At 42.6% G+C, this 11189-nt stretch overlaps 1 protein-coding gene across 1 annotated transcript in view; it reads right to left on the bottom strand.

The window, feature by feature from the left end:
* Positions 1–11189, bottom strand: part of LOC311242035 (ELKS/Rab6-interacting/CAST family member 1-like) — a gene marked incomplete at its 3' end in the record, with an annotated part of 153137 nt that overhangs the window by 20590 nt on the left and 121358 nt on the right. Inside the window, exon 11 of the mRNA XM_084330990.1 lies at positions 3000–3167. Within this exon, the coding sequence (XP_084187116.1) occupies positions 3000–3167 (168 nt within the window). The remainder of the gene's footprint in view (positions 1–2999; positions 3168–11189) is intronic.

Here is an 11189-nt window from a genome sequence, read left to right as displayed (position 1 = left end):
CATGTTGGTGTCGTCTAGCTGTGATGTACCTCAGTCTGCAGCATGTGGTCGTCTAGCTGTGATGTACCTCAGTCTGCAGCATGTTGTCGTCTAGCTGTGATGTACCTCAGTCTGCAGCATGGTGTCGTCTAGCTGTGATGTACCTCAGTCTGCAGCATGTGGTCGTCTAGCTGTGATGTACCTCAGTCTGCAGCATGTTGGTGTCGTCTAGCTGTGATGTACCTCAGTCTGCAGCATGGTGTCGTCTAGCTGTGATGTACCTCAGTCTGCAGCATGTTGGTGTCGTCTAGCTGTGATGTACCTCAGTCTGCAGCATGGTGTCGTCTAGCTGTGATGTACCTCAGTCTGCAGCATGGTGTCGTCTAGCTGTGATGTACCTCAGTCTGCAGCATGTGGTCGTCTAGCTGTGATGTACCTCAGTCTGCAGCATGGTGTCGTCTAGCTGTGATGTACCTCAGTCTGCAGCATGGTGTCGTCTAGCTGTGATGTACCTCAGTCTGCAGCATGTTGGTGTCGTCTAGCTGTGATGTACCTCAGTCTGCAGCATGGTGTCGTCTAGCTGTGATGTACCTCAGTCTGCAGCATGTTGGTGTCGTCTAGCTGTGATGTACCTCAGTCTGCAGCATGTTGGTGTCGTCTAGCTGTGATGTACCTCAGTCTGCAGCATGGTGTCGTCTAGCTCCAGTGTTTCCCCTACCATTGCCTTGGCGGGGCGCCCCGCCCCGCTGTGTCAATACTGCGATCTGATTGGCCACTGACGTTTCTGGTCGTGTGACATGTGAGGCCAATCGTGTGACGCCCGTTTCTTTCACCGGTTAAGCTTAGGCACTCTTTCGAAGTTGGTTAAGGTTAGAGTTTGTCTTAGAGCATGGCGATAGAACACCAGCCCTGATTCCAAACTCTAACCATAACCAATTTCGAAAGAGTCGCCTAAGCTTAACTAGATAAAGTAGGCGTTAGGTAGTTTGCATGCCGTTCGAGGCGGAAATGGGCAAAGATACAGGCGTCACGCGATTGGGCACACATGTCACATGACCAGAAACGTCAGTGGCCAATCAGATCGCACCAGAAACGTCAGTGGCCAATCAGATCGCAGAACTGGAAATCTGTTGGTAAAAAAATAGACTCCGCCCCGCTAACGGGACCCCCGCCCCCCCCCCCCCTGAAACAATTATAATAAAAATAAAATAAAATAATAAAATAAAAAATATAAATCCTTTAATCACAGTAACGTTGGCGAGCTAGCTAAATTATACATACATTGGTATTCATATAAATCAATCAATTCACTAAGACTTTAAAACGGTGGCGTGGCACGGTCTACGGAGACGCAAAAAAAACCTACCAAGTCCATTCCGAGAAAAATCCTGTGGGAAACACTGTCCCTGTATTGTAAATAGTTTGATTTGATTTGATTTGATTTTTATTAGTCTCGAACATAAAACAAGTTTAAAAAACAAAAAGGTAAATAGTCAAAGACTATTTCCATACAATAAGTGTTCGAGAAGGAACAAGGGGAAGTAAAACAACTTATCAAGCCCTGCCCCTTCCTTACAATGTTTGATTATAAAAATAAAAATAATATAACAAATAATAAAAAATAAAATAAAAGTACAGTTTTTTATATATCCAAATGAGAAATAATAATAGGCAGTCACATTACTGCTCAAGCTCCTCTCTCTTATATGTGTCCATAAGTGCTTGTTTATAGCTTAATTTTATACTCGCATCCAGACCATTCCAGAGTGATACCCCACAAACTGCAATGCACATACTTTTAAGAGTTGTACGTACCGTAGGTTGCTTTAAATGTTCATATGTGTGTTGGCACTACTGTATGTAAAATTGTAAATAAGTAAATGTATGTGTTAACCCATTCTCCGCCAATCATGTGTTAAGGCGGCTTTCTCCGCCATGCGTTGTCTGCCAATAACGCCGTAAGGCGTGTTTGAGATCAATATTTCATATTTTCGTCATGGTATTCATATTTCACCCACGGAGTCTTGGCTGATGCTGTAGGACTCCGCACAACTCTGCAACGCTTCAATACTGCCACCTGGTGGCCGATCGGCGAGTTGCAACCGGAAGTCGATAATTGTGACCCCGGTGTGTCTCCCTATTCCGTCCGGCCACTCGTTTATCGTCCCGGGACTCAATCCACACACCGTGGACAATGGATCGTTGCCATAACTCAATAAACGACATGATTTGGGCGTATATTAGTATTATACAAACCGGAACTGGATCGCCTCGATCAACATCACATAATTGGGATCTGTTTGCTCCACTCTCATCGCCCAACGCTACGAGGAGACTGACGAGAGTTTCAGCGTTTTTCTTTATCATTTTCGATACAAACTGCTCTGATCAATATATCACCCATACTACATAAATCATTTAACGTCGGTCATTGAATTATAAACGACCCCCCCCCCCCCCCCCCCCCTCCGTTCACCCGCAGATGATCAGTCATGACGTTTAGGACCATGTACAGTTGACATTTTTAATATAGCATGGATCGGTATCAAACTGCATTTGATAATCTAATATATGCATTTATGCCTATATCTCACGTTCTATGAAATACTGCAGAAAACGATAAAAACATATTTATACTCTAGACGGTATTTTAGTATGAATGTGTGAATGAAAAAGTAAAACGTTCCTACATCCTGAACGATAGATAATTGATGTTGAATGGGCCATAGTAATGTCAATTTAGCAATACAATTTAAAAAGTTATAGCCCTGCAAAGAAGGTGAACATCTCCATAGACAAATAGCGCTGGCAGAGGATGGTTTAGGATGATCAAAGTGGTGGCAGAGAATTAATTTACCTAATTTATGTGCAATTGTTTAATTTCAGCTCAGTGTAGAGAAATGCACCGATACTAGTAACAACCGCCTATGACGACACTGTTGACACCACGCATCAACACTAGTAGTTTTGGCGGGCCTACCACCCCCCCCTGAAAGGGGAAACACTGAGCTGTGACGTACCTCCGTCTGCAGGATGGCAGAGCGTTGCTCTTTAGCCGTCAGAGACTCCTTCAGGACGTCCACGTGCTGCTTGCTGTCAGAGAACTGGTTGTTCAGAGTCTCCAGCTTGGTCCTCAGACCCAACATCTCAGAGTCCTTACGGCTCAGGTCCTGTTTGGCCTGGTCCATCTGAGGAACACACACACACACACACACACACACGCACACGCACACACACACACACGCACACATTTGTTGACACACAGAAATGCAGACATAATTCACACATTCATTCAAAACACACAAAGAGAAAGAGATTCAGAGCGAGTCACAGAGTTGCCTCTGGACATGTGCGCAACGGCAGCGCTAAAACACGCTACAGGCCTTTCTGTCCGAGCATAAGCAGATTAAGCTCTATATGCGAATAAGGGAAATGTGTGATGGCAGTGGGTTTATTAAGAAAAGTGGAAAAACTTAAAAACATTTAGAACTTGGACACAGAAGTCCACCTCTTGCTCCGTCATTCTCTCTCTCTGTGAAGAAAGACCCCACAGTTATATTTCAGGATTGAGGTAAGTTCACTTTCCTTTCGCTCAATTCAAAAAGAGAAATTGACCTATCTCTGCAGTTGTGATTGGAGGATCAAGGAAGGAGGGCGGGGGGTTTGAGATAAGTGAATTGTAATTAATAAGTCGTACGTTACAGTACAATTTATTCTCAGTTACTCCTTGTTTCCTCCATTTCTTAATAATATTTTTTATTTTATTTAAGACAATCCATCTCCTAAATAGATTCAATAGCACTATGTCGCTATTATGTTGCCACGCAAAAAACAATGTATTGAGGGTTGGGATTAGTCATGATTAATGATGATTTTGCTACTTTTAGGTATTGTAATAACTATGTGGTAATTAGAGACATTTATCAAATTGCTTTAGATTTACTCCTCTCTCACGCAAAAAAAAGCTGTGTTCCATAAGGGTGAAATTAAACAACTGAAAGTGAACTTAATTCATCCCCGTTAAAGGCATTCCAGCAACCCACTCCAGTATAGCTGTGAACACAGTACTACAATACAGTTCAGAACAACACTGCCCCCTGCTGTCACAGTAGTAATCTACTGACATGTTGCATCCCTCCTGGTCCGCCTTCAGTTTAATTGAATCTGGGATGCAAAAATGTGAAGTGAAAGTACCCTGGTATAGTGGTTCTCAGCCGCTCCGGTGTCACGACGACACACTTCAGCTGTCAGGAGAATCCCAACGCACACACCAAGACACTTAAGGCTGTATAATGCCCCACAAAGAATCAGTCACTAGAGGTTCATGAGCAAACACAAAGTACGATTTCAAAGCGACAACGGCACAGAACCTCTACTGGATTTTGTGTTTATCGACACCAGCTTCCCAGCACCACTTTATCACAAAACTCTGGGGAGAATCTTGAAATAAGTTGCTGGACTGAGCCATGAGAGGGATTAGCTATAAGCACGACGTTGAACCAAATTTCAATGAAGTAAAGGATTTGTTAAGGTCACAGATTCAATCTTAAAAGGAACACGCAAACATTATCGGAAATGTGCTTACCGTCTTTTCCAGAGTCAGACAAGAAGATAGATACTAATTTCCTCTCTGTGCATTCAGTAGAAAGATATCCGGCTGCAAGCTAGCCTAGCCTATAAGGACTCTCGAGAAGATGGTAAGCGCATTGCCCATACTGTCGGCATGTTCCTTTTACCGGTTAAGTCCTAATCATATTTTGGTGCCAGGCCCATCAGGCTTAAGAGGTTAAGACACAACTCACTTGCAGGCAAAGCAGTAGCGATGCCCTGTCTTGTGGACTGAGAACCACTACACTGTACCTGATAGAGCAGATGGGTGTTGAGGTCAATTCACGTTCAGGTAATTTCCTTGAAAAATACACAGTCTGACCCCCCCCCCCCCCATCCATCCTTCCATCAATTCAATCCAAACCCAGCCACCCATGCAGAGCAACCTCATGCAATATATGAGTGAGAGAGAGAGAGAGAGAGAGAGAGAGAGAGAGAGAGAGAGAGAGAGAGAGAGAGAGAGAGAGAGAGAGAGAGAGAGAGAGAGATAGAGAGAGAGACAGGGAGACGGAGAGACAACGAGAGAGAGAACGAGAGAGAGACAGAGAGAGACAGAGAGAGAGACAGAGACAGAGACAGAGAGAGAGAGAGAGAGATAGAGAGAGAGAAGGTTGGATAGACACAGCACAGCTGGACCTTATTGGCATCTTGCTGTTTCTATTGGCATTCTATTGACACCGAACATTCAGACAGCTAGAATAACAGGAGGTCTTAAGCTATCGGCATCCGTGTCCTCTGACCAGCCCCGGACCCTGTTCCCTGACACTTTAATACCACGGTCTGACCCATCCTGCCACCTGAAAAGGATTCAATCTAGGTGGAAAAGCAGCAGGAGTCTTTTAAAGGTGCTGTAAGTGGTATTATTTTTGTTAATAAGTGGTATACATGTTAAAAATAATAGCTCGGGGCGGCTAGGTGGTGCAGTGGGCAAGGCACTCACCACCAATGCTGGAGGCGCTGGGTTAAAGCCCAGCTCTCCACATTGTTTTCAGTTTGGCTGGTCGTCCGTACTAATACAATTGGCAGTATTAGGGGGAGGGAAAACTGAGGGGTGGGGATCGGACGTTGTGGACAGCGACTCCTACAGGTCGGTTGGTGCGCCTGCGCAGTAGAATCAAGAAGCGATGGGGGCGGCGCCCCTCCAAAGCGCAGACCCCTGACACTGAAAGATCGCGCTGCGCAGGTGAAAAGATGCGACGGCTGCTACCTCGAGTATCGGAGGGGACTCGTGCTATGTATGACTTAGTCCACATTGCAGCCGGCTTGTGGGAGGCAAGAAACAGCGTTCGAGACAGGGGAGGGTTGAATTGGACGATACGAAATTGGGATGGGAGAAAAATAGAAAATGGGAGAAAAAAAGTGGATACAAATAATAATAATAATAATAATAATAATAATAATAATAATAATAATAATAATAATAATAATAATAATAATAATAAAATAATAAAATAATAAATAATAATAATAATAATAATAATAATAATAATAATAATAATAATAATAATAATAATAATAATAATAATAATAATAATAATAATAATAATAATAATAATAATAATAATAATAATACTAATAATAATAATAATAATAATAATAGCTGTACATTTCGACAGCCATCACTGACATGTCTGGTCAGTAACATGGGTCTCCCAGTCCTTCCGCTCTGCAGTAAAACAGAAAATAAATGTTCTGATAACCTGGGCCCTCATTCATCAACGTGGACGTAGAATATGTTCTATTTCCACACGTAAGCACGGAATGTAGAACTAGTGTACGCACAGGGAAGTCGGGATTCATCACACGGTGCGTACGCAGGCTCTACGCTCCTCCGTAGAACTTTGTTCTACCGTCAATGCTCGTGCATGATTATCCATATATGGTCATGAAAGTGAGGAAACACCCCCCATGGGATGTGAAATAATGGACTGACCCGAGCGGTACTCCGAGAAACTCCACGGAGAATTCACTGCTGTCGAACCAAGAAGACACTATCGCGTATTATGGGATAAATAAAAGGCGGATTTGTAAACGGTGATGTCAGATATCAACGGCTCCCTAAGACCATTGCTGCAATTCTGCCTGGACAGCTCAAAATACTAATAAAGACCGTTCGTTGACCACTGTTTGGCGTTGGTTGTGTGTCATTATAACCGTGCTGTAATATGAATGCCTTTATTAGTTGTGTTCGATTGGCTATATGATTTTTAGAGGCATCTATTTTGTTGTCGGCTAATAAAGGAATATGACTGCCTTTTCCCGTGTTGTTTGATTAATACCCAGGGATTAAAGTTCTCCTCAATTTGATTCCAAATCGCGATGGATCTCCCGTCAATTTTCTACCTGCTGCATATGATTTCTAGAGGCATACTACAATCCATTTTGATGTCAGTATTGGGTAGCCTACATAAACAATAATACGAGAGCTATACAAGAACAATGAATCTTACTGCCATGTATGATGTAGCAGGTACGCCATGTGTAGCCTGCCTATATGTGATCAATACAAACATGAACTTGAATTCCATCATGTCTGTGTGCGGGTCACTGCGGGAACTCACAAGGCTGTTGTCACAATGTAAATAAGAACGTGCACTGAAAAGTTACAGTATGTAGTTGGTTGATCATTTGTATGACAGTCAGTAAACCCTTGCAAAAAGTATCCGTTTTATTTAAAGGGGAACTATCTTATAAATGGCCTTTTTGAGTGTTTAGCATTGTTTCCTAGCTATGTGAACTTATATTAATATGATCTATGTCTCAAAATTCTCATATTGGCGCATTCTTCCAATTCTCCTCTCACAATATTCACCCTCACTGAACTGAGTCGTTTGAAAATGTGCCTATATGTGATGTCATATAGTCACTGCTGCATGTTAATGTTCAGGCGAAGACGACGCTCCGCAGTGGTTTAGGAGCCCAGGCTCAAAACAGCTCGAGATCTTGAGGTAGAAAAATGCTGTTTTTGAGGACTTGATTAGAAATACAAAACAATGAATAAAAAAATATATATATATTACAGAGGTGTTCCATAGACTCACAGGAATTGTGTAAAAGTGCCCAAATAGTGAAAGAAATAGTAAAATAGTTCCCCTTTAATGAATTGAAAACATTCAGCATCGCCTTCCTCCCGGCATCCAGCAATAACATGTATCAGGCAAATGCGCATCGCAACATTGACTGAGTGGAATCCCTTTCTATTCACACAACTGCATTTGTGATGGAGCTTTGACAGCTACAGTAACAGTCTATTGGTCGATCCATCTCCAATATCACGATGGACCGTGCCGCGGTGGCAAAGACCCGAGGGTGGAGAGGATCTTGAATGAATTCCATCATCATATATATATGTTGTGTGTCTGTCCACTATGTTTGTTACTTTGTTATTCCCCCCCCCCCTATCTATGTAAAGCGACCTTGGGTCTCTTGAAAGGCGCTATATAAAATGAAGCTATTATTATTATTGTTATTATTATTATTATTATCATCACATCTGTGCGGGAGCTCACAAATAGACTGTTAGTCTCAGTGAAGTTTCAACGGAGGTCATCTATTCTAACCAACAAATTGAAGTAGAAAGCATTTCGTGACCAATCTTATTTGGAAACATGACACACAAAATAATTTGCTTTTTATTTGAAACAATATCTAATCGCGTTTGGAGGTTGGTGTTTTGCGTCTGCCCCCCCGTGCCAAACAAGCAGGCCAACCTCTTGTTCGCGTGTGAGCCCGTTATAATTACACTACTGTCGCTATTTTACAATGAACTATAATGAATTACGGGTCATACAGAAGTTGAACACTAATGCACGGAAGCTTATTTCCGCCTTGAAACTAATGCAGGACTGAGGAGTGCTTATGCGTAGTAACGATATTCTACCACTGGGCGCGAGGTACGCCAGGTCCGACCTGTGCGTAGATGTAAGCACGGAGTCAAGTTCAAATCGAAATTGATGAATCCCACTCTTTGCTTAGAAATGATCGTACGCACAGGGTAAGCACAGATCTGTGCGTAGAACACGTTGATGAATGAGGGCCCAGGTCTTCACTTTATCCAATCGGGAGAGAGGACTCCACACACTGCAAACATAGTCTGACAAAAAATAAGAAATAAAAACAAATATGTGCTTGATCCAAGTAAAATATTCTGCCAGCAAATGTGGGAAGGCAAGATTTCCTGAAATAAGTAGGAATATCTAGGGTTCATTCTCCTGATTGGATAAAGTTTCTGTTACTGCAGAGCTGGGAGAAAATAAATAAAAAACCAGACTGAGAGACCAAACACACCGTCATGTCACACTGTACACTTACTGTAGATTTCTGTAGATTTTATATTAGAATGTATATACATAGCATAGGAAATGTGAATCCCGGACCTTATTTTATTATTATTATTTTATTCTTAGGCTTATTTTATTCTTTATTCTTAGGCAATTATTTTGTTATTCTTATTCGTGACTTTGTTTTGTCTACCCTAAATGTTTACTGTGAGCGATTTGTAGTGCCAAATTTCCCTCAGGATGATTAAAGTATTTCTATTCTATTCTATTCTATTCTATTCTATTCATCAGTGATGGCTGTCTGAATGTAGAGCTATTTAACACTTATTTTAACAAAAGAAAATACCACTTACAGCACCTTTAACTTAGGAGTGAGTTTACAGTCATCCAAATGACTGAAAATACCCAGGGGGCAACTAGAGGGTGGATAAGGCAAAGTATGATGTTCACCAAAGGTTGCATTCATTCACAAATGAAAATGAATGTTCTGGCCTGTTACAGTTTACTGTCTGAAAGGATGGTGTCTCTACTGTCATTCTACTGGGAATCTATTGAAGCAACCAACAGCCATCAGCCAGACCCAGTCTTTGTGGAAGAGGGGGAGAGAGAGAAGAAAGAAAGAAAGAAAGAAAGAAAGAAAGAAAGAAAGAAAGAAAGAAAGAAAGAAAGAAAGAAAGAAAGAAAGAAAGAAAGAAAGAAAGAACAAGCGCAGCACTACAGACTGGCTGTGTCTCTCTTACTGAAGACCCATCCTGCTGAAGCTCATTGGCTCGTTGCCTTAGCTCCTCCTTCACTGATTGGCTCTGACTTAGCTCCTCCTTCAGCTTCTCAACCTATCAGGAGAGGAGGGTGTCCCCATGACAAAAGCCAATCAGATGTCATCGCCGCTGTGGTACAAGTAACACTCGTTTTCGGAAAACTTACTGGATTTTCAGGACTTCTTTCAAACCCAGTCAGTCAGAAGTACAGTATATTACATACATTTCAATCAATCAATAAACCAACAACAACTATGGTTGCATCATCGCTGAGTGACAAGACAACATGCAACTCCAAAACCAAAGATTATAATGGGCACATTATATACACAATGAATGGATGCAGTACATGCTACTACACATACAATAAGTGAATGCACATGTGTGCGTGCGTGCGTGTGTGTGAGAGTGTGTGTGAGTGTGTGTGTGTGCATGCGTGTGTGTATGCGTGTGTGCGTGTGTGTGCATGCGTGTGTGTATGTGTGAGTGTGTGTGTGAGTGTGTGTATGTGCTAAGGCTGAGCCCGAACCCTGTTTTTAGGGTTCGAACGTTCGCCAGGGTTTATCGAACGAACGTTCGAACGTTCGTTTTTTGTAATTTTTTTTATAAAAAAAAGTTTTTATATAATTTTTTTTTTATATAATTTTTTATTTTTTTGTATTATAGATCCTACGGAGGGCGGCATTGCATAATCTATTGGTGAAAAAACATGTTGTTTACAGTGGTGGCTGTTCATGTAAACATGTAATTAAACAAAGCACTCAGAAGAAAATAAACAAGCTACTGAGTACTGCATAAAGTTCCTACTTATGAAAAACAATAGCCCTTGCACACCGCAGTCACGTAAGGGGCTAGATAAACAAATGCATTCGTTTTGTGGCATTAGCGTTATATAGTTAGTGTTACACGTTCAATAACAGGTATTCACTCTTGGTCGACGGGAAGGAGAGAGGCGCGCGCCTCAGCTCCTTCCACCGTCTACCTAGGAACGGGGGACAACAGAGAGACACCGGCGGGGTGCCGCCGGGCTCCCAACACGCCTGCCGCCCGTCCGCCCTCGGCCAGAGTTGTTTACAACGCAACCACCTCCCGCCATGAAGCTCGCGCTCCGTGGCCGAAAAAGGCTGATTAATAATCTTCCTCAGCGGGGAGCTACGGAGTCTGTTCACTCTGTTGTGCTTCTCGGTCTCGCAAGCAGATAAATGTATTGCCGGAAGTAAAAAAAATAAACAAACGCTTGCCGATTGGTGGTAACAGCAGAGGCGGGTGCAAGCGGTGTGACGTAATTGGCAGAATCGCCTGTCAATCAGAATGGTTCTATTGCATTGGTTGAGACAATAGTATCCAGCTACAGCCCGGCAGAGACCACACTGGTTGAGCCGAGCGCACTCGGGGGACGCGCCGCTTCACATCGCCTCAACGTCGCGCGCCTGCCTTTTTTTTTTTCACCGAACGTTCGAACCTATTAATTAAAGTCCGAATGTCAACGTAACGAACGAACGTTCGAACGTTCGAACGTTTGGGCTCAGCCTTAGTATGTGCGCGCGCGTGTGTGTGTGTGCGT

Source organism: Notolepis coatsorum (assembly GCF_963971535.1).
Source record: "Notolepis coatsorum genome assembly, chromosome: 15".
Classification (NCBI taxonomy): domain Eukaryota; kingdom Metazoa; phylum Chordata; class Actinopteri; order Aulopiformes; family Paralepididae; genus Notolepis; species Notolepis coatsorum.
The sequence above is the reverse complement of the archived record's forward strand: the minus strand, read 5'-3'. Positions and strand labels throughout refer to the sequence as shown.